The 24,798-nt window shown below is 41.8% G+C and overlaps 1 protein-coding gene across 1 annotated transcript in view; it reads right to left on the bottom strand.

Annotated features, from left to right (window-relative positions):
* Positions 1–24,798, bottom strand: part of scaper (S-phase cyclin A-associated protein in the ER) — a 61,968-nt gene that overhangs the window by 30,229 nt on the left and 6,941 nt on the right. Inside the window, 19 exon segments of the mRNA XM_034233601.1 lie at positions 397–462; positions 4,747–4,883; positions 11,071–11,178; positions 12,908–13,060; positions 13,149–13,230; positions 13,663–13,805; positions 13,889–14,044; positions 14,344–14,484; positions 14,934–15,045; positions 16,072–16,189; positions 16,289–16,355; positions 16,454–16,621; positions 19,691–19,850; positions 19,852–20,036; positions 20,543–20,808; positions 20,917–21,038; positions 21,627–21,743; positions 22,186–22,286; positions 24,395–24,577. Coding sequence (XP_034089492.1) covers positions 397–462; positions 4,747–4,883; positions 11,071–11,178; positions 12,908–13,060; positions 13,149–13,230; positions 13,663–13,805; positions 13,889–14,044; positions 14,344–14,484; positions 14,934–15,045; positions 16,072–16,189; positions 16,289–16,355; positions 16,454–16,621; positions 19,691–19,850; positions 19,852–20,036; positions 20,543–20,808; positions 20,917–21,038; positions 21,627–21,743; positions 22,186–22,286; positions 24,395–24,577 — 2,585 coding nt within the window.

Genomic DNA, 24,798 nt, shown 5'->3' with positions numbered 1-24,798 from the left:
GAAAACGGTAAATCAAAAAACCAATGTGGATATTTTGTTAAGAAATAAATGTTTTAAAATAAACATGATTGAGCCTCTAATGTTTAAATATTGACCAGCTGTCTCTTACAGTACATCTAGGTTTTTACTGGTCATCCCAAAACCAAACAGTCTACAGATTGTCATCTTTGGTAAATTATGATTTTTTTACAGTTAAATAAGAAATAAACAAGTTTAATTTTAAATAGTATTATTCATGCGTTTTGGAAAATTGTTAAACGTTTAACAAATTACATTCTCAGAATCTTCTTTAAAAAGATGAAGATTAATCAATTGTGAAAATAGTTAATAGTAGCAGCAACCTACACAAAAGATTTGTCAGAGTAAAATAAAATAATTTGAAAGGTATACACTCACTTGGCCTTGTATGGGGAGTCGGGTACTTGCGTCTTAACCTCCATTGTCGTCTCGAATTCCTTCGCCCTGCAGAGGGAGGAGTCGGAAAAAGTCTTTGAATACCAGGGAAAAAATGCTTGGCCTGTCAGTAAAGAACACAACGGATGAAAGTGTGAAAAGGGAGAGAAAAAGTTCAAACTAAGTCTGTTTATTTGGCCTGTCAGCCACTCACCAAGTAACTGGGCTTAAAATAATCAGACACCGGCTCAGTAGGGACAAGTGTTTTGCTGCCATGGACTCATATTATGAAGACTTCATTCTACCTTTAAAATCCGCCTTCCTTTGAGTCGTTTTTAACAAGGGAGGCTCAAGTTCTTCGCCTAACTCATTGTCAAATAAACAGTAAAGGGGGTTACAAGCATGCAACCCGTGTTTTGAATGTGTGACCTACTAAAAGGTCATGGTCATTAGGGGACTGGTATCTCTGTGGCATTACTCCAACAGTCTGAGAAACTCAAACTGTGTGTGTGTGTGTGTGTGTGTGTGTGTGTGTGTGTGTGTGTGTGTGTGTGTGTGTGTGTGTGTGTGTGTGTGTGTGTGTGTGTGTGTGTGTGTGTGTGTGTGTGTGTGTGTGTGTGTGTGTGTGTGTGTGTGTGTGTGTGTGTGTGTGTGTGTGTGTGTGTGTGTGTGTGTAAAATTGGGTTTTGGATTCTATCTGTCACTCAGGTTTTCCCAGACATGATAAGTAACTATTGATCAGAGTTAGATTGAGCGCCTTCCGGTTACCCATCTCTACACTGATAGGATCAAACACTTCCTGGAAGACGACAGGTGGATTTGTCCCCAGCAGTCCCAAAGCCTTATCCACTTTTCACAATCTCTTGTATTCAAGGGCAGACATCTAGAGCCAACTGATAACTCAACTCACAGCTAGGACATCAAGTTACAAAAAAAAGGTTGAATTGCTATGCAGCGCCAATGTTCTAGTGCTCAGACAGATTTAAGTTATACTGTAGAAGTTGTTTTCATGATGTTAATCGGTTATTTATTATCTGTAGAAATGTAGCCGTTATAGAACTCTTGTAAAGACTAAACTAAATAAAAGGAAGGTAACATTTAAACAATCAATCTACGAAATCAGCCAGATAACTATTCAAATAGAAAATTGTAAAAATGACAGTCTCAATGCATTACACGTCAATGTCAATAGACCAAGTTAAAAGCAAGAATAATAACATAGTCATTCTAGACAGTCATTTTTCGTGTCCTGAGACTAGGATAAATGGGTTGCAGGCACTTGTGCTTTCAGAAGGGCCTGAACTATATCCGCCCTGTTTGTCATTCTAATATAACAATATTAATATCTGACAGGTTTATACCCAACCAGGTTAAACAGGGAGCAATTGCAGAACAATTCATTATTGTCATAAGCAGCCCTTGTTAAATGGGCCTCTGGCAATAAATATCTGTGATCAGCAAAGAGAGAAAGCTCAAATCTATAATGCAATACCAGAAGCATTTTAACATAACAAATCTCAACCCCTGATACCCAGGACGACTACATATGTTTAGTAAAAAGGAGCCAGGCATAAGTTCAAAGGTAACAAAGGAGAGTAGAGAATCAACAACAACTTAAAATATACTTTACTACAATAACTCAATGTACTTAAACTCCATTTATTTGTACGTGCTCTGATGTAAATTACTATAATAACTCAATGTACTTAAACCCCATTTATTTGTATGTGCATTGATGCAAATTACTACAATAACTCAATGAACTATAACCCCATTTAGCTTGTATGTGCATTGATGTCAATTCATTTACAAGCAAGACCTTTCCCCTTAATCTAGGGCAGCAGACAGTCAAATAAATTAGAGCTAGCTTACCACCTCATACTGTATACCATACGCCATACAGGAGTGTCTTTGTATATACACCACCACCTGAGGTCCACACACAACACCACACTGGCCACTCTGTTCCCTGCTGAGTGAACCACGAGCAGCCAGCTCCAGACCAGCAGCCCGTAACGGAGCATAAGTGGAGCTTTCCAAATTCAGAACCCATCCTGACACTTACTGAGAGACTACTTACATGAATTTTTAATAGCATTTTCTCCTTCCCAAAACACTTATTAGAGGTTAGCCAAACCGCAAAAACAAACATGTGGGTTAAAATGTGTGTTCACTGCTTTATGGCAGAGCAGGGCTGCCATGTTGGCCTGCTGAAAAGCCCAGTGAGAGGCACTCACGTTTTACGGACGCCATACGGTGTTCCAATAAAACGGTTTGTTTCCACCCGGTGGTGAAGCGGTTCACCTTTATGTTTACTGGGGCTCTGTGTTATTTATGACCCCTGAAAGCCCTGCTGCCTTTGAGTGCTAGTCTCAGCAGGGCTGGTGCAGGAGTGATGGTGAACAGAGACAGATCATGTTGTCACTTTCTCAGTACCGCTGAGCCTCACAAAGCCAAAAACAGCAGCACTGAGAATAAAGAAATGTAGCAGAACGTTTCAGACTATTCCAGCCTCTTTTGAAACTCTTCTTTTTTTTTTAAATAAGAAAAAGCAAAATAATAATGTATTATCTTTAGAAATCTCACTCAGGTCAAATCCACAGGTCATTAATAACACGAGGTTTGAGGCTCTATTAGGATCATTAAGTCGGTTTACACAGGAGGACAATGACCTCTGAAGAAATGTACTCCAGACTTAAATTGGAAATAGAGATCCACCTAAAATGGTCTCCTAGACAGGTCTGCTCACTAACTAAGCTCTTACTAGTTTTTTATCTACGTGTTCTTTACAATTGATAAAACCAAACAAGTGAATTAAATGTTTGCAGAGGATATACACAACTGACGCTATTACTATTATAAGAGTGTATGGGTCATGTGAGATGTTAAAACACCCCACTATTATCTGAATAATAAACCACCAAATATAAGAGACTAGACTGTGTGATAAGTTAGCAAGTGTTATTATTATTATAATAAACACGATCTTAAAGCTGTAATATTGTACGGTAACCTCAATTTATAAATCAAAATTGCCATTTAAAAGTTCCTAAATCCATGAATAGAACTTTTAAATACCCCAAAAAATATAATTATCATAAACACAAATGTTATTAGGCTAGCAATTAAAAAGCTATTCGGCTTTTCTGTACCCTTATTGTGTACACATATTTATTTATTTTGTTGGTATTTTGCAATGGAAAGGGTATAGATGATCATTTAAGATAAAAAAAGTATACAGTAGTTGATCGCTGTATAAACTAGATTACTTATGTCCAGCCATTAAGACCCCATTATCAACACACCCTCCATTATATTGTTAATGGACTGCACTTAAATTGCACTGAGGGACAAAGCTGCTTTACAATGCCTCTCATTCACCCGAGTGCACACACACTCACACAGAACATACTGGACTTGCCGATGAGGCGCAATTTTGGGTTGAGTGCCTTGCTCAAGGACATTTAGCCATGTGGACAGAAAGGGGCCAGGGATCCAACACTAACCCTGTGATAATGGACTACCTTCTGAACCTCACCATTAAGGTTTTCTGCAGTTTAAGATGCTTGCAATGCGATTGTCACATCATAACACATATGGCTTGGAAGAAATTCAAAAATATTGCTTCATTATTCATAGGCTACTGTCGGCTATATTTGTTGTTAATGTTTAAATGATGTTAAGGATATCTCTGCCACTGACTGAGTCTGATGGAGACTATTTCATTTGTTTTGGTAAGCAACATTCCTGTCTGTTTTATTCTCATCCTGTTTGTAGTAGAATGGTGATAATAATCTGCATCAATAACACCTACAGAACGTATTGTCAACGTTGTGTCTCTTCCCACTCCTCTCCCTCCCTGTTGTGACAGCCAGTTAAATAGATTGAGCTCAGGTCCAGGTTCTGACACACAGCAGCTCTGACTCCTATTTGTTGATTACTATTGATTTTCTTTGATACTTCATTTAAAAATCAATAGCTCAGAAGAAGAAAAATAGGCATGTCTCATACATACTTTAACATACATCCTGTACAGCGAGGAAGCCTTCAGATTTGGCAATGGCATGGCAGCAATTTGGAGGAAAGCTCTTTACAGGTGAAAGCCGGGGCCTACGGATCGATTTGCAGTTTTGCTCCCCAATCACAGAAAGTGGTCATAAATTAAGCTCATCAGTGTTACCTTGTGGACAGCCAGGATGCACATAACATCTGCTTTCCATCTCCTTGTCACTCATAAAAAAAGTCCTGGCACAGTTTTGTCCTCTGTGCCTCAGAGGATGAAGAGGAGAAGAAACAGAGCGAGTGCAAGGCTGACAGACAAAAAGAGAAGGAGAGAGGAAAAGGATGCATTACCTGGAGTTCATCCTGGCGCGGAGCTTCTTTGCTTTCTTCCGTGCCTTCTGCCTCTCTTCTCCATCCTTCTTGTTCTCAGAAGACACAGAGCTGTCCGTCACTATATCCACAACGTATTTCTTCAGGGAAAGATGCTCCTAGAGTAGACAAATTCAATACATCAAAGACATTACATTACATTATTACATTGCATTTAGCTGACGCTTTTATCCAAAGCGACTTACAATAAGTACATTCGACCAGGAAGACACAACCTTGAAGAAAACAGAATCATATAAGTACATCAGGTTTCATAGAGCCAAACATTTCAAGTGCTACTCAACTGGCTTTAGATAAGCCAGTCCTTTATTAGTATAAAAGTGCTTCGTTAATAGTTCTAACGCTCGAAGTGGAGTCGAAAGAGATGAGTTTTCAGTTTGCGCCGGAAGATGTGCAAGCTATCTGCCGTCCTGATGTCAATGGGGAGCTCATTCCACCATCTTGGAGCCAGGACAGCAAACCCACGTGTTTTTGCTGATGGGAACTTGGGTCCCCCTCGCAGCGAGGGCGCAACGAGTCGTTTGGCTGATGCAGAGCGTAGTGCACGCGCTGGGGTGTACGGTTTAACCATGTCCTGGATGTACGAAGGGCCAGATCCATTCGCAGCATGGTAAGCAAGTACCAGTGTCTTGAAGTGGATTCTAGCAGTTACCGGAAGCCAGTGAAGGCAGCGGAGGAGCGGAGTGGTGTGGGAGAATTTAGGAAGGTTGAAGACCAGACGAGCCGCTGCATTCTGGATGAGCTGCAGAGGTCGGATGGCACATGCAGGTAGACCAGCCAGGAGGGAGTTGCAGTAGTCTAGGCGTGAGATGATGAGAGCCTGGACCAGAACCTGAGTCGCTTTCTGAGTCAGCTGGGGACGCATCTTCCTGATGTTGTAAAGCGTGTATCTGCAGCAACGGGTTGTAGCAGCGATGTTTGCAGTGAAGGACAGGTTGTTATCTAGGGTCACACCCAGATTCCTTGCAGTCTGAGTCGGGGAAACAACTGAGGTGCCGATGTTGATTGTTAGGTCAAGAGTGGGACAATCTTTTCCCGGAAGGAAGAGCAGCTCAGTCTTGTCAAGGTTGAGCTTGAGGTGGTGAGCAGACATCCACTGAGAGATGTCAGCTAGACAAGCAGAGATGCGTGCGACGACCTGAGTCTCTGAGCGGGGAAAGGACAGAATTAATTGGGTGTCGTCAGCGTAGCAGTGGTATGAAAAACCATGCGGGCTAATGACTGATCCGAGCGAGTTTGTGTACAGGGAGAAGAGGAGGGGACCAAGAACAGAGCCCTGAGGGACCCCCGTAGTTAATTGACAAGGGTCGGACTCAGACCCTCTCCAAGTCACCCTGTAGGTACGGTCTTTCAGGTATGAGGTGAGGAGGGAAAGTGCAGAGCCTGAAACTCCAAGTTTTTGGAGAGTGCGAAGGAGGATCTGATGATTCACCGTGTCGAATGCAGCAGACAGGTCCAATAGGATGATGACAGAGGAGAGGGATGCAGTTTTGGCAGTGTGCAGTTCCTCCGTGACAGCAATGAGAGCAGTTTCTGTGGAGTGACCTGCCTTGAAACCAGACTGGTGCGGATCCAGAAGGTTGTTCTGATTGAGATAACAGGAGAGTTGTTTAAAGACAGCGCGTTCAAGTGATTTAGACAGGAACGGGAGGAGAGAGACAGGCCTGTAGTTTATAACATCAGACGGGTTGAGAGTGGGTTTCTTTAGGAGAGGGTTTACTCTTGCCTCCTTGAGACTGTTTGGAAAGTGACCAGAAGTTAGAGAAGTGTTGATGAAATGGGTGAGAAACGGTAGAATATCAGGAGCGATAGTCTGAAGGAGGTTTGAAGGGATAGGGTCCAGAGGACAGGTGGTAGGGCGGGCAGAGGTAATGAGGGTAAGAACCTCACTTGGAGAGAGAGGGGAAAAGGAGGTTAGTGTGTTGGTGGAAGGAGGGTCTGGTGACCCAGCGGTGAGTAAAGGTGAGTCAGAAAAAGAAGAGCGAATATCATCAACCTTTTTTTTCAAAGTGGGTAACAAAGTCGCTTGACAGAAGTGAGGAGGGGGGAGGAGCTTTTGGAGGGTCCAAGAGGGTGGAGAAAATGGAAAATAGTTTTTTAGGATTGGAATAGGAAGATTGGATCATTACTGGCAGGTGTTTGCACAATAGCTTATAAAGGACATCTAAAACAAACAATTTTGTCTGTTTTTGGTATTAAAACAAGCCCATTAATCAGTGGTGAAAAGTAAGTAAATACTTAAGGACAGTTTTAAAAAGGTGAACTTGAGCACTTCCATTTCCTACGTCAGTACATTTCAGAGGGAAATATCATTTTTTTACTGATTCTATTGATATTCTACAGCTATTGATGAACCTACACAGGATACAAAATAGGTTAAATTGGCTTTGCCTGGTTGGCTACAACATTAACATGCCACTTATAAATAAATGCATCTGTAATAATATTCCAAAGCAACTTAAACTCAACTCTTGACACAATTATTGTAAAGAAAATAGAAGAATGGCAGATGGTAAAAGTGAGACTTGATTGCCTTATCATCAAGAGTTGTGTGTATTGTACACCTCAAGTTATTCTTCTTTTTTTTATAGTCAATGTATTGAACATGTCAGAAACAAAACATACAACAATAATAATATATATATCATTTTCTTTCTTGTTTTTTCTCACTCATAATGATAATTATAACAAAGTACAACAAAAAAAAATAAAAATAAATAAATAAAGAATAATAATAATTCTCAAATAGTCTCCGTCATGTTCAACAGGGCAAGAAGAAGCTTAGCATACATTCTTGTTAAATTTGTTTGTTTTTTTACAAAACAATCAGAAAGAAATTACTTTTACAATTACAAGAAATAAATAATAATTATAATAATGTTGTGGAAATACAACAGCAAATATACTACTTTTTAAATGTCTGTAGTTAAAATTTATAAACCTCAGATGTGGCTCTGAATGTATTTTGTGACATTGAGCTCTACACCTCTCAATAACACCATTGTATCCTGTAATAACCTCTGATGCTCGAGAGTCTTTTGAAGCACCTCGCCCATGGACATGCTAAACGGCCGGAGGTGTAGCCTCCTGTCTGTCCCTGTCAGATGACGCTGATATTTCCACCAAGAGACAGGGGGATGTAACCTAATTTGAACAACATGATGCATGTGCTCGAAACCAATTATCCAATTATGCTGTCATCCAGCACCCCAGAGGAAAGGACGGCCTCACAGAGAAAAGGGTTTCCATTCAGACGATATGGTTGAGATAAACTGTGTGGGCTGCCTTACCCGTTGGCAAGTTTTGTCAGAGTACCTGAAAGGGTTTCTGACTTTGGAAATGCAGGTGTGTTAGGTGGGCGAAAGTGAATTATTAGTGCCCCAAAACTACTGACTAAAATGTTTCTTTAACATTATTACTTTACTACCCTAAAAAACAGTTTTATAAATGAGTCGCACAATTTTGGTAATTTTACAGAATGGATAATCTGGGTTTTTTGTTTTCCAATGATTTGAAGTGGGCGAGACTCCTTTGGAAAAAGTTGATGTCGACAGATTAGGTGTTGTTTGAAATGTGCTCTTAAATCTGATTGTCCCACAAAAACAAGTTCTAATGATGCAAATGAGCGAAATCTACGTGTCTCTTAACAAACCATTTAAACTATATTTTCTTTGAAATTGAAGTTTTTTGGTTATGTTCTTAGTAATTGCTATTCAATATTTTAGAGAAATATATTAGATTTAAAAAGACACATTTCTCAGAAAGTGTTATGCTGATCAAGCTGTTAATTTACGAGTAGTCTCAGATACTAAAAGTAACAAGAGTTAAAAGTATAAGGAAGATGCTGATAGAAGCCTGGAATATGTGTGTGTGTGTGTGTGTGTGTGTGTGTGTGTGTGTGTGTGTGTGTGTGTGTGTGTGTGTGTGTGTGTGTGTGTGTGTGTGTGTGTGTGTGTGTGTGTGTGTGTGTGCACCTCTGCCCCCGACTCCATAACACCACAGGTCACTCATGACCGTAGCTGTCCCTCTCTTGGGAGGCAGCTGCTCAGTAATCTCTCTGAGAGGCTATCCAGTGAAAGAGCCACACACTTAGTGGAATTGTTTCAACACAACCAAAACATCTTTGCAAAATCACACTGGTAACATAAAAGGCTACCTGAAATATTAAAAGTGGTATAAGGCTGATGTACAGACTATGAAAGCCAATTAATACATAATGATTATATCCCATTTCCTGTTGCTAGAAGTCTGAATAACTAATATACTTTTGAGTGTTTGAGACAATCAGACTCGATGACAGACAGGTGTCTGCCACTGAAATGTTGTAACAAAGCAGCATAGACGCTGGCCTCGGGGCATTGCTGCCGCACAATACCACAGATTGCCCCTGGCGAGGGTAACATGATACCACTCTACACATCTCTCCCTTTACCCCACACAAAAAACCCTATACAGATCTCACAGGGGGCCAACGCAAATACAGATTACACAGGACATGTTCATCCACTGCCTCTTTTGTCCCATACAAAGGCCTGAGAGGTAGGCTTTCAATTAGGCGTGAAAAAAAACTGCTGTATTTCATGTTGGCGACTAGATGAGATATGACACTACGCTGGATACAGTTACAGTCACTACAGTGGTTTACATGATGTAACTGTATCGAAATGAATATTACCAGTGACTATTAAAGAGTGGAATAGTAACATGGAGACAAAAAACTATTCATTGGTTTCCCTCTTTCAACAGCAGCTTTCCCTGCTACAACTTGATGAATGTCAGATCTCAGAACAGTGTGTGGGCGGGAGAGGCTCGCTTCAGCTGGCCGTCTGGATATTTCATCAAGGTTCTCAATTTGTGGCTATCAGCGCAGCTTTGACTGCAAGACATTTAGGACTATTCAGTGCCTTTGGGAGGTCGGATACCCTCTGCAGACTGGTGATCCCTCTCCTGGCTGTTTGCAGAGCAGCACAGACACTCTTTTCTAGAGAAGCCACTAGTTTTCTGTCCAAAGGTGATCAATAGATAAAGTCCTTATGTCAGAAGCCATGGGATGTGGATATTACCTGCATCACTTTAAACCAGGACAGATGGTGAGTTAAAGAGCGATTACATTTCTCAAGATCTCCCCTCATACATCAATCCTACCCTGTTGGTAATCATTGTTTTTTCAATTGAATTCACAAGTCTGAATGAGAGGGAATTACCAAATATGAAGCCACAGGACATTTGCTGCCCGCCTCGGCCGAAAGACTATGGAGTGACCTCTGCACAGATGATCCAACCATCTTCATTTTAATTAAAAATCTTTCATTGCAGGAAGAGTTATAGAGCACGGTCTGGAAAATAGTTGGCAGTGCAATAAGTGGAATAGTGGACACCAAAATGAGGTTTGATATAAATAATAAGGGGTCACATAAGTAATCTAAACAAAGTCCCCAGGCATAGATATATTGCAAAGCTTGATGTAAAATAAGAAAAAGTAGACATATTATCTATAATGACTATAGGCCCAGTCTAATAATAAAACACTAAATGTGTCAAGAATGACAGGGTTGAGAAAAGGAATGAAACGTTTACTGATATGTATTGACAAAACAAACAATATATAAGCTGAGAAAAGAGCAACACCTCAGAATGATGGATATTGGTCAAACGATCTAACATATAGAAGTAGACACACTGCACATGTATATGAAGTAGTGCTCATGTACAACCTGTTTACAGTGCTATATTGGGGAAGTGCTTCTCTCCAATGTTTATCATACTGTCAAACAGAGAAAAAAATGACCTGCATTTGCAAAGGAAATGATTTAGAGGAAAGGAAGGAGGGGGTATCAATTATTCCCCGGTGAAATAAGCCTTGAATGAAGGAGCTGCTGGGGCCAAAGGTGCTGCGTATAGCACCAACAGTTGTCAGCCTCACAATGAGCACTGCTGAAAAGCCAATCTCATATTGCAGCCGGAGAGGTTACCTTGCATTAACGAGCTGCCTTCCCATGGAAAAGCGCTCCATGACAAAAACAGCCTGGAGACAAGGGGGTGATGTCACCCCTCCACTGAAGCACTGAACCCTAACTGTGTACATTTCAAGGCCCATTTGTAAATCGCACAAAGACAGGAACCGAGCCGTGGCAGTATACAAGGGGATGCATAAACAATATTAATGATCATGTCATAAAAGACAACTACGGTGTCTCTTTGTCTTTTTACATGACACATGCAGCAGCAGGGCAGTGCTATTTGACAGGATGAGTGCATGTTTGTTCCTGGCAGAGTGATACGCACCACTTCCTCATCGGAGAGCTCCCGTCCCTGGATGCTGCTACTGTCCCGCACGGCCTGTTGGTGCCTCTTGCCCTTGGTGTGGCTGAACAGGTGCACCTCTGAGGTGATCTACAAACACAAACACAGTGGTCAGAGGTCACCGCTGCGGACACAATGGAGACAGAGGCAGGAAAGGGTCAACAGAGCCCCATGGGACTCTGGTGAAACGATATACCACATAGACTTTTCAATAGGACGTGACCCGTCTCTGCTGAACCTCAGTTTAAAGCAAAGACTAAGGGAAGGACACGAAAGGTATGTGTAACAGCACTCCATAGATGACTGGTCAAGGCACATGGAGAGGCTGCACATTGAAACACTGTAAGTAGGGCTGCTACATTATGGCAAAAATCATAATCTCGATTATTTGGGTAATAATTGATATCACGATTATTAAAAACGATTATCCATTTACTTTGAAAACATCAATTTATTGGAGAAAAAAAATGTGAACAGTATGTTTTTAACAGTTGATAACCCTGAACGTTAAATATAATTCAACTGAAAAACCAATACATTTTTTTTTTTTTAAAGTAATAATAATACAAAAAATAATCATTTTATTTCGATTACGTTGTTTTCGTAATCGTTGCAAGCCATAATCGTAATCGCGATTAAAATACGATTAATTGAGCAGCCCTAGCTGTAAGGCAATAAACTAACAGTAAATAGAGAAGAAATACAAGAAGAGACACATACATATAGAAATGAGAAGACTCAAAGAGGTTGCAGACACACGCAACAGTAGACAGAAATCATAAAGACTTTAGATAAGACAAAATACTCAATAAGAAATGTAAGAAATAGAAAAAAGCAAGCTGAACATTATTCATCTGTATCAGAAGAGATGGAACGCATTAATAGCATGAACAGTGAGGTTGTGCTGGGTACAGATAAGATGCTTTTTCCATTACAAACAATAACAAAACCAGAATACTTTACTAAAAAAAATTCCATATTTAAAAAAGACATTGAAATATATAGTACATTTTTAAATGAGCTTGATTTGCTTTCTTACAGCGTCAGTCAGTCAAGTATAAATGTAATAATACGTTGCAGACTGGATGTGTGAATAAAATGTCTGAGAAAAGGAAACAAAAAGAGGCAGGTGAACAGCAAGCGATGTTGTTCTCCCGTCTCTGGAAACAAGCCCATTTCAAACGCTCTGTGTTTGATGTCATTAAATTAAGTGCTTGCTGCTGACCCATCCATGATCTCTGGTGTCAGATGCTGGCCAAGGTCATCCAACATTTTAACAAGATTCCCTCTTTCACCCCCAACCCTCCACTTTATCTGATTCTGGTTTGAAGACTCAAGGTGTCCCACCCTTGTTGCCGTGGTAGCCCATCTGTCAGAGATAAATATGTCTGCTTGTGGATTTGTTGCCTGACACTTGAAGAAGCATAATCATGTCCGCTCATAAATCACTGTTAAGAGTCTATGTTTAATCAATGCATTTAAATCCTTATTTTATAAACGCCTTCTTCCAAAAATCCTCTGAATCACCTTCCTGAGCATTTTTTTGTTTATACACAGTCTGCTTAATAACATGGTAGAGTTTGCCTAGAGCTGTTCTTCTGCAGCATCTGCCCTCCAAAGACACACGCATATAAGTTCAGGTGTCTAAGATATTTAAATGGAAGTGTGGTGAACAATTAAAGCTCATTGGAAGTAATCAGGATCACATCTCTCTACCATTAAAGAGGCCATGGAAGTTGTATTGGGAGATTCAACATAGTACAGTAAGTATACAAGTATAACTTAAGCCCAGAGACTGAGGGGATGAAACCGTACATACCACGACGCAGCACAGGGAGCACTGTTTTTTGCGCTCATATGGTGTCAGTTTGGGAGCGTAGTCTGTGTTAGCATGTCGACCACTACTGAGCTCGGCAGCCTTCTCCTTCCTCTGCTCGATCTGCTCCATATGTCTACGGCTGCTCTCGTCATGCTATGAAAGAAAGCAGAAACCACGGATCAGAAGAGAACTGGGATTACTGTATGGTCACAGATTGAGATGCAAGGTGGTATCAATTTACCTTCATCTGTATTTTCTTCTGGAGCTCCTCCATGGCCTCCTGTTGGGCAGCATTGAGAGCAGCCAGACGCTCCTCTCGATCCCTTCAGAAAGGATGTTGAAAAGCAGTGAGACATTTACACTACAAGTTTCAAATGTAATAAAGAGACGGTTGGTATTAAACAACCAGACTAAGGGACAGTTTCATCCCACAGGCCATAAGACTGCGAAGCACCTGGACTTTGAAAGAACATCCATAACATTCCTCCGTTTGCAACTATCACTATTCCAAAGACTTGTATACAGACTATTCTGCACTATTTCTATTATATTCTATTTTATTTTATTTACTTGCACTATTTTATCAGTTTTATTGTGTTGCACTGTTGGAGGAGAATGTGACCTAAGATGTTCATTGTCATAACTACACTGTAGCTATGCACAAATGACATTGTGCATAGTGAGACTAACTTAAAAGCCTTGAATCTTGAATCTACCCCCGTATATACACACTGAAAGGATTTAAGACTACATACCTGGCCTTCTCCCGTGCTGCATCCTCTCTAGCTTTCTCTTTGTCCTGTTTCTGCTGTTCAATACGAGCCTCCTGCTCCTTCCTCCTCATCAGCAGCTCCTCCACCCGCGCCTGCCGCTCTGCTTCAAGGACCCGTTTACGCTCCTACAGAGGAAGCACGAGAGCTTTATAGAGATGCATCCAAACTGTAAAATGACAACTAGAAGAATGAAAAGTCAAATGAGCACCTGCACAGCCTCGTCTCTGGCCTGCTTCTCCTCCTGCCTCCTCTGCCTGTCCTCCTGCAGCTCGTTCAGGCGTTGCTCATACTCATTTAACTTTGCCAGGGCATCGTGCCTCTTGTTTTGAGCCTCCAGAGTGTTGATGAAGGCGATTTCATTCACCTGTGCATATCATTTAGGTAAACAGAGAGGAGTTTGAGGGAGATGCCTGAAGCCTACATATTGCAACCTATGAAAATTGTAATGAAAAGGGAAAAAAAGGAATAATATTTTGGCTAGAATCAACCAATCTGACATTCTCCAAATCCGCAGCACGCTTTATTTCGGACACATAGGCAATGTGTATTTATTGATGCCATGCAACACATTTTTAAGTGCCATTGTACATGTTCCACTTAGTTTTTTTTGTATCACTTAATTCATAAATGTAACAATTGTGTTGACTGCATTTCCTCCTTTACCTTGGCCTCTTCTTCTTGGGCTTTCTTCACGATGGCCTGGAGCTGCACCTCTCTCTTTAACTCTGCGTGTAACAGCTTTTCATCCATCATCCTCCGACGCTGATCCAACAGCTCCTCCTTCCATTTCCTCACCTCTTTCTCCTGCAGAGAGTGAAGAGTGAGAAGCAGGAGTGAGTGCAAATAAAAACAAATAAAAATAATAATGTACATTCTCCGGGACAACACAGACAATGGATCCTTAATCTATCAATTGCTACCCTCTCTGGTGTGAGCACATGGGGATTAATGCAAATACACACCCTTTTCCACACCACGGTTTCTATGTGGTTGATCCTGATTTATTCTAGGACTCACTCATCTTGCCATGGGCTGGAGAACAAAAACAAACTTCATGAAAGGCTGTTGATTTTGGCCAGGGGTCTCTCTCACGACTGTCTGCGGCCAGCTGGCCTGGACGCGACGGGAGGGGGTTGTCATATTTAGTGATTCTATCAGGCAGTGTGCTGACAAATCCTCTCGTTATGAGCCAGGCTGGGCTTCTCTTGCATGGAGTTTCTTCAGGGTGCTTTCCGTCAACTTGGCATTCTTACCCTCTCCATGAGCTTCTGCAGTTTGAGCGTCTTTTCCTCCCGGAGTTTGTCCCTCAGCTGCTGCGCCTTCAGCTGTTTCTCCTCATGTTTCTTCTTTGACTCAGCAATGGTTCTGCCAAAAAACATGGAAACAAATCATTCATCTCTTTGGTTTTCCTCTTCATCAACAAAGGCAGACATAGACTCTGATAAGCACTAGGGCCTGTTTAGAAGTTCTGGGTGGTAACCTAAAAGAAAAGGGAGGCCATCATGCAGTAAGTGGGCCTTAGACTGTCAGGCTGCTGGGTTACATCCTTGTCAACATACAGTAGAGTCCGGTTGCAAATGAGTAGATGTAGGTGCTGTTCAGGAGGGCACTAAACAAGTAGATAGGCTAAATGTACTGTTGGGCGATTTAAAGGTGTTAGAAATAAATGAAGCAGCCAGATTTTTGCATATCATGTATTTATTTTTGCCATCTTTATAAATGTCATGTTCTTATATGTTGTATGTGAGGGACTGCGGGTGGAAATTAGCTCAAAGCTCAAATCTGGCCTATTTACACTTGAAGCATTATTTGTCTTAAAGTGGACCTATCATGCTATATTTGAAACATATATTGTAGTGCCATACCTATATAAAACATTTCTGTGAAGTTTAAAAAAAAAAATACCAAACAGATAATGCATTTTAGCCATGCCTCATTTCGCTCTATTTGCTCTTTTCCAGCCCTGTTTTTGCATGGGCTGATTCTGCTTTTGTGGCAGACTACAGCGCCACTTACAGGCCTGGCATATGTACTACAGCGTCTCCAGCGCTTTCGAGCGGTCTCTCAATCCCCTGATAGGTGGAGAGTTGCCCATATAAGCGGAGCACCCCTTTTCTGACGTCAGAAAAATTCAAATAATAATCAGCTCCGTTGCAGCCCCGTTTTTAGAGATGTGGGTATGGAGGAAAAGAGAGAGGGTTGTGTTTTCTGACATTTGGTGAGTTCCCTGACACACATATTCATGTATAAAAGACGTACAAAAGTGCATTTTGCATGATAGGTCCCCTTTAAGTGTTCATTAATGTGCATTGTCCCTGTTCAAATAAACGATTAAATGAAATGAAATGAGATGTGCTCAACCAATCTCTGCATAACATTCATATTTTGTACCTCTTGCGTGATGGTGAGGACAATTTCTCGTGCATGTGGATCCCATGTCCAGGAGGCCGAGCAGGTTCTTCTTCTACGATTTCCCCCCATGAGGTATTCTGACGCCATGGCTCACGAGCTACAGGAAAGACAAGCGAGCAAAATGAAATGACGTCAGGGAATGTTTGCCATTAAAAATAATGAGTTTAGTTTTGTATCCAGATGTTGAACTACATACCGTCATAATCTGCCAGCATGTCAGTCCAATCTACATTGACTCCACAACCTCCATTCACGATGCTAGCCTGTGTCAACACACAACAATGTAACAAAATACAAAAAATGGCTTTCTGTCACACAGAGAACAAACATTCCCAGTGTAAATAAACATCCTTATTCTTACAGAGAATTCACTTTCGTTGTCAGTCTCCAGCTCGCTGTTCTCGGCCTCAATCTCTCTGTTCAGCTGCTCCTCCTCAGCGATGGCGCTGGCGATCGCCTCCTCGTTGGCCTTCTCCAGACGCTCGGCAAGCTCCTCTTTCTTTGCCAGGACCTCTGCCATGGACTGGGGCTGAACACATGACACAGATAGCACCTCACACACTGACATTTTATACTTCATAAATGGTGAGGTCAACACACAGATAAGCAAACACTAAGGAAGCAGAAAACACTCTTATTGTAATTTACTAAGCCTCATGTATACACTATTTTTGAAATATTACAGTAGTAAAAACAAAGATAAAATACTCAAATAAATGGTTCAGTTTCCAGGTATTATGCATGCCGTCTCTCTAACACACTCTTATGTCTTACCGGGGGCAGAATTGTGACCTCATTTTACATTTTTTTTGCTTACATTATGTTGAAGACTTTTTATATTCCTTTATGATTCCCTTATATGTAAATTATGTTTATTAAATATTAGAGAAACTGAAAATGCAGTGTATTACAAATACTATTATAGAGACAATGTTTCTATTTGTTGTAACAACGAGAGGAATTCATAAATCTCAATGTTGTATAATGTTGATATTTCCAATTTGAAATAAAGCTTTCAATGTGCAGCAGCTGTAACACTTTGCTTCAGCTGCTGTGCGGATGATTTAATTAATACTTGGGGGAACAATCCAAAGACTTGAGGGGAACACGATATCAACCCAATCACAGTCTGTACCACACAATCATCACAAGAATCACAAGTGAGGAAGCATTCAATAATCATGCAGTACACATGTATGGTGAGGATGAGGAGATGGTGGAAGGAGGCAGCTGATGGTTTAGCGCTAGGAAGTTGTTTCTTTAAAGTATTTGGAAGTTTTCATGACATGGCAATAATAAGTGAATAGCACAGATTACTCCATAGCATAAACTATTATTGTCAATCAGGAAGCCTTCTTGACAACGTGTATCTTTTACATGAGGAATACATGGGACGATAAAAAAGTTTTGGATTAAAATCTTGAACACAAAAGTGTTGCCTGAACAATTCAAACATTAGACTGGTGTTACATTTGAGGCCAAATTGCCTACACTGTAGTATTTTCCACATTTTTCCTCAGTCAGAATCGGACGCCACTGAGAGGTGTAGTCATCCTTGATTAAGCAAATGGAGCTCTGTGTTTACACACTACTTGATGCTAAATAATCGTGACAACACCAGAAAGGCTGTACTAAGTAATCAGGATTAGTTAGTATGTTAGCGGGGTGTGTTGAGCCAAAAGCCAGTTTTCCGTGTTACAAGGGTGGCTTTCTTTTTACTTGGCTAGATTGTCATGGCAACTTATGCTGCTGACCTAACATGGTCCCGGACCAGGTCATGTTCAGAGTTTTTGCTCAAAGAACTTTTACTAACTCAGTCCTTTGGTATTAGCGTCAGTCAGTCAATTTATGAGCACAACAGATTGAAATGATGTCACGCCAATAAATAACTGAAGGCACTTGGAGTGCATGTCACGGTAAAGTAAATATGACTTGAATTGAACATAATTGTTTTTCTGACAGCTTTCATTGTTGAATTATGCCGTAAAGATTTGTATTATTATTAGGGCCGGGACTTTAACGCGTTAATTAAGATTAATTAATTACACAAAAATTAACGCGTTAAAAAAATTAACGCATTTTAATCGCACTTATTTTTGCACCGCGGAACGTTTCTCACTGGATGAGTTTCAGGCGTACCGATTATACTGGAGCACCAACTAACGTTCATGACTTCAGACAACAACAAACCACAGTGAACAACAGTGGGAAATGTTGTTTTAAAAAACGGACGGATGGAAGCGTCGATAAGAGCACGGTTGTGTGCAAATTATGCAAAAAGGAATTCGCATATCACCGCAGCACATCAAGCCTCAAGTATCACCTCAATGCAAAACATATAGCAGCTAGCGTGGACGTTAGCCTCTTTTATCGCGTTCACACCAAAAAGAGCCGGTACTAAAATGAGTTCATGAGAACCTTTTTACCCCCACGAAAGTCCCTGCTAGAGAGCAGAGAGCTGCTAGAGAGCAGGGACTTTCGTACGGCTCTCTTGTGAGAAAAGAGCTATATGTCTGATTGGCTGGGCGGATTGCAAACCACGCCCCGTAAAACTCCCAAAAGTTTTGTGAAGCCGCCATTTTATTAGCATTAGCCCAGCGCAGAAACGCAGAGAGACTAACTTATGGCAACACAAAATAAAACACGGGAGCGGTGGAGATGAGGAGGTGTCGGCGTTCTGGCGATTTACTCGGAAGCCAGTCCCCAACTCCGGGGACTTCCGGCCGGGGACTTTGGGCGGCAGTATACGCCGTGAAGTGGTTTGCGGCCTGCCAGTAAACCCAAAGCAGAAGAAGAAGAAGTGACGTCAGCGGCTTCATTTGCCTAATCCACCCCAGGTTCAAAGAGTTCTCATGAACTAAATTCTCATGAACCTTTGTGGGAAAAGTACTGCGGTGTGAATGCGCCTAATGGTATACTAAAATCCATGTGAAAAAAATTGCTTCTCACTGTTCTTAGGTCAAATATTTATGTGATTTAAAAATGCGATTAATTTCGATTAATTAATTACAAAGCCTCTAATTAATTAGATTTTTTTTTTTTAATCGAGTCCCGGCCCTAATTATTATATTAAAGAGGTGTTGATCGATCAACTTTTAAATCATGCACCAAAAATAGTCTTTTATGATAATACCTGAGTGAATAAAGGCAGTTGAACCATGCTGACGCGGTTTTGTCAGGCTTTTTAAAGCAAATCATCACTTGCTTCGTAGTACAGCCCTCTGAGGTAGGCGGATAATGTTTTCCTAAGATCTGACGCTGGGCTTGAACACAAACTGAAACTCAGTCCAGGTTCTGGAGCATTTTTTTGCACAGAATTTAGTCAAAGAAGAGGCCAAAATAACTAAAAACGAGTTGAAGGAATATTTTTAGGGAAGCACCCTGGGAGCACTTGCTCGAGTACAAAAGTCCTCTACTCACAGCTATTCTTCACAGTGAACGGTGCTATAACAACACTACACAGAGCTATGCGGCATTGCGTGCACATTAGGTCTGGAGGTTTCTGTAGATTGACTTTGTTTAGGCGGTGAAGTACCCTTGGGGATCCCTGGCCCCCCTCCCTCGCCCTCCCTCTGCTCCTCCATCTCTCAGCACTCACAGTAGAAAGCTCTGTGGGGTCCAGCACACTCTCCAGTTTCACCGCTGCCATGGGAGTCTCAGCCTGTCCTGGAGCAGATGTGGCCATGCCCTGCGACACGCCACCCTCAGCCCCACTGTCCCCCAAGGCCAACAGTGCACCATTCGCATCCGTCTGGGGGGGGGTCGGGGGATGCAGAGAGGGTCACAGTAGGGACTGCTAAGATCATGTCTGTTGGTGGGTCTGGGGCTGAGGATGCCGGGGGATCTGGGGCTTGGGGAGGGGAAGGAGCTGGTATGAGGGGAGGCGCGTCTTCACAGGGAGCGTCGACACACTGCCCCGAGTCTTGTACATTCTCTGCTGGGGGCTGCACCGACAGTCACACACAAACTCAATTAAAGTCATGCATATTTCAAGCAATACATGACAGCAATAACAAACCAAAAACAAATCAAGTCAAGTCAATACACAACACATGGCTGAAAACACAAATCATGCAGAAAAGCTGATACTGACATGCCTTAAACATCCAATTATGATCTAAATAAGCAGATACATTGGATATACTGATCTGTATCTCAAAATCTACCGATGGCTAGAACACACTCTTACCAGGTGTGTCTTGAGGCATCGACAGAGTATTTATTTCATGAGGGTGGAAATGGGTTTTCTGCCTCTGAAATGTCAGTGTACAATCAATCGCCTTAAAGTTGATATGCCCGTCTGAACAGCCTGTCTATGAATACCATGGAGCCCAAAACAAAAACAAATGTGGCTGATAAAATGGTCTAGAGTTACTCTGCGCCTTGTGAATAATTGATATTCAGGGATTTCTCTGGGAGAAAGACGTAACAAGGTAGTGAGCCTCAGTACCTCCATCATGTTTGCGTTCTCTGGATCCTTCTCCAGGGGGTCGGACTCCACGAGGACTTGCTGCTCATTGTCCTTTTGGGTGGTGTCGTTGTCTGGGGTTAACTGAGGATGGAGTGTTTCCTCCTCCTTTGTTGTCAGGAGTGACTGGCCGCTGTCCGGCTTTGGGGTGACCAAAACAGGACTGACCTTGGTAACTATAGCAGCAAAGCGAGGTTTGGCAGTACGTCCCCTCTGGACTGTCTCCCAGCCCTCAGCATCCTTTTTACCTGGAGGACATGAGAGGTGCTGTGTTAGTAAAGTAAAAGAAGGTGTGTTATGGTGCTCTTCATGTTAGAAGAAACCATATTCTCCTAAAGTGAAGACAGGATTCTTACCCAGTTTTTCTACCATGGCGGTGTTGGATTGGCTGTTGCTAGGGAGAGACTGAGAGCACTTCACTCGGTCCGCCCAGCTGGGGCCGATGTGCCGGCCGGCAACCAGTGTAGGTGCGGGACCACTGATTGAGAAACACACATCATGTATCAAAACAAACAATGGTGCACAAAGTCAACAGGTAGGATTTTATTCTCTCAGCAGCTCCTACTTTGCTGCCTGTTTTTAGAAACTTTAGAGGTCTGAATACAATGCCTATCTAACACCCCGGCACTCTCCACTCTGAGATAGCTCGGGACTGTATTGGACAACAGGCCTCCGACATGATCGATATCCATTTCCTGCAGCATCCGATTACAGAGCGGTGTCCATATTGAACCAATGCTTCAGCAGTCTTTAACTGACACTTTCATCTACACCTTCCACTGATTCTGTGGCCAAAGAGTGAGAGACTCAACAAATCGCATTAAACAAATGCCCACCATCAGAAATCAATGGCTGTATTGTTAGATAACGTAGTCTGCATTTCCTAACTCGTTCGAAAAGCAGGCAAAGTGCATCATTGGAAATATTGATCAGTTAATAACGAGACGCCTCATGATACCATTTTAATCAAATAAAAAGTTGATCTGTAAAAGAAACTAAAATGCCTAATATAGTTTGGCGCAGCATACAGGCCTTAGAGTGAAGAAGACGGTACAGGAGAGCTTACCCATAGTTGAGGGCGCGGAGTGCACCCGGAGAAGGAACCATTCTGTCTGCCGAGGGGCTTGGCATCACATGACGTCCCGGAGACATCTTACGCACCTCCCAGGCTAAAGACGTGGGCCTGAACAAAGTGAAAGTAGCAAACATTAATTAACTTACCCTAATTACAATTCCTTGTTGCCAGACTTGGCTCACACTTTGGCAAATCAGTTAAATGGCTGATTCACTTGCAGCAATTCATGCAATAAATGGAGCATGTAAAATATTCAGGTTGTCTTATTGATTAACAGTACGCTTTAAATTAACAAATTGGGAAGCAGCACTGGGAATTTCATTTCTTAGTCAATTTACGGTTACAGTGGTCACCGTGTTAAGGAGAAGCCAATAAACTCATGGATCTCTTTGAATTAAAGCCAAGACTATTGATCCATTCTGTTTGCGACTCAAAGTCAGGGACCAGACACCGGCACTTCCTGTTTCACCTCAGGGAGCAATTGAAAACGGAGAGTGATTGAGATTGAGAGATGAAGAACGGGGGTGGAAAAAAAGCAAGTGAAGATCACCTGTTCTGGGCATCTGTTTTCTCCAACTTCTCCTGAAGCTGGATCCAGTCTATGAGAGCTTTGAAATCACGAACGTAGTTGTCCAACATCATCAACACCTCCTAAAGATAGCCACCGGAGGGATTATCAACACAAATATCTAGAATGGTACGATAAACAATACAATCAAATGGTAGGTTTAAAAATAAACAAATTAGAAAGTGACACACAAGCATCAGATTATACTGAGGAACATTTGTTGGACAGTTAATGTAAAAAGCTGTACATTTGTTATAAAATGTACAGCTTTTTACATGTCCAACAAATGTTTCTGACAAGCAGGAGCTGGCCCACACATATTCCTTTGGAAAGGCAAAGTTTGAGAACAGATAAGGCCTTATAGCAAAGGCCTATCATGCACTTGGACTGACTCTCAGGGTTGCTAGGTGGTGGACCGCGTGGAGCTTTTTCCCAGAGCTCTAATGAAACGAACACAACTGATTGATGGGGAGCGTGAAGGGAGTGGTAATTGAGAGTAAAGCTTCACAGTGCTTTTAGTTAATAGACAAGTCAGGCCAGTGAAAGATGTGTCCAGCAGCAGGTCTGCTGATTAGAGCTGGTTAACAGGCAAAGACCACCTCGATGGCGTGGTGTTCATTTGGTAATGAAGGCTGAGATGGAGAGAGGTTTGCTGTGCTTCTGACAGATAAACCAACAATGAGTGAAGGCACCATAAAGTGGCTTTCAGCATGTTAACAGGCATACTTACCTAAATACAACCCCCACATAACATTTCATGAGGAATGACTAAATGTTTAACCTTCCAGAGGCATTGTCATAAAAAAGGATGGGCAGTTAAAGCCTGTGGTCCATACATAGAAAGAAGAAAGAACAGGTACAGCCTATGGTAAAGTGACTGACCTCTAGAAAATGATCCACTGTTTTGATTGTTTTGAAAAGTAAAATAATTTAAAACCAAAATAGCCAATTTCAGTTAACTTTAACAATCACATCAATTAAAAGACATTAGGACATTTAACTGCTTTCAAGCAAACAATAACACTATGTACTTTTTTTGCCTGGTCCGAGTGATTCGTTTAATAAATCAAGGATGGGCGAAAGGAACTAATTAGGCCTAAGGGGCTTAGGGGGTTAAAGAGGTGTGGACATTATTAATAAGCAAATATGAATCATTCTGCTGGGTGAACAATTTCCATTTGAGCTGGGAAATATATGATGTCAGTGTTGAGGTTTTTATAAAAAATTACGCAAAGCATAACAGTAACATCGCCTTATCTGAGAATCAGGCATCACTTCCTGAAAATGGTAATGTTTACATCCATAAGTTCATGGGTGGGAAATTGTTAGTGTGAGAGCACACAATGCAGATTGCCCACAGCTACACTGGGGGTTTGTGGCTGTGGGCAATCAGAGCACTCTGCTTCCCCTCCAAATGACTCCATCATCTATCAGTGTCCATTAAACCCAAGCTGGGTGGGACAGGGGATTATGAACAGCACCCAGCTTCATGGCCATTAGACAGCATTAGGGTATAGAGAGATACAGTGGTATGGGGGGGAAACACCTAACAGCCAGATGTCTGACACAGGCCATGTTGATCACAACACAGGGAGCTGCACTGGGACAGTGACAGCGGGACAACCCCACCACAAGGAACTGAGTTACGGTACTGACCGCAGAACGTCACCAGAACCATGCTCAGCATAATGCGGCATGGCAGAAGGATCGATAAAACACAGGACAGGATGTATAATATGCCATGGAGCAACATCACAGTGTACTACATGGCTGCACCAAAACAAACACGCAGACCCACAAAACAGAGGATACTGTAAACAGTGCTGTTAGTAAAACATGTAGGCCATAACGGAGCCGATATGCCTCATTTCAGCCAGTGCATGAAAACAAACAATGCAAGTACAATATTGTTTACAGCCTGTCATCCATATTAAGTCCAGTTAGCCAGGCCCAAAGAAAGGTCCTGTGATAATTATTTCAGCAGCGAGCCATCAGAGAGCCCCTCTGACACAAAGCAGAAATCAAGAGGAATGTGAGCTGTGAGGGAGAAATGTTGTTTTGATCTCAATGTCCCCCTCTAGTGTTCATAAATCCTAACATCTTTCATTCCTGTTGGGTCAGTTAAGACCATGAACCCATTTGAATTGGCATTTCTACCATTGCTTGTTACTCCTGATGTAAGCAGTCTCACCTTGCATTCTACCACGCTCTGGTCAGATTCACAGGTGACGTAGATCTCGTCCACAGCTCGACGCAGGTTGTCGAAGAGGAAAGCCCAGTAGCGTGCCCGCAGGTCCACCTTGCGGGGCTGTCTGGTTTTGGTGGGGCTCTTCTCTCCCCCTTTTTCCAACAATGCTCCAGCTGCAACAGCATTCTGTGAAGACAAAGTGTGGAGCAAACATTATGGTAACAATCACAAACTCATTGGAGAGTCAATCAAGTTTTTAGTTTTCTTTCTTCTATTGGCTGTGAAAAGAGTTTCCACCTATATGCCATATATAAGCAATACCAACCATGCATACATAACATAAAAGGAAAACAGGGAGATTTGAACTTCTTATGGCAATGTTGGCGCCACACATTACACTCAAGAAG

This window comes from Gymnodraco acuticeps, unplaced genomic scaffold, assembly GCF_902827175.1.
Source record: "Gymnodraco acuticeps unplaced genomic scaffold, fGymAcu1.1, whole genome shotgun sequence".
NCBI classification, from domain to species: Eukaryota; Metazoa; Chordata; class Actinopteri; order Perciformes; family Bathydraconidae; genus Gymnodraco; species Gymnodraco acuticeps.
The sequence above is the reverse complement of the archived record's forward strand: the minus strand, read 5'-3'. Positions and strand labels throughout refer to the sequence as shown.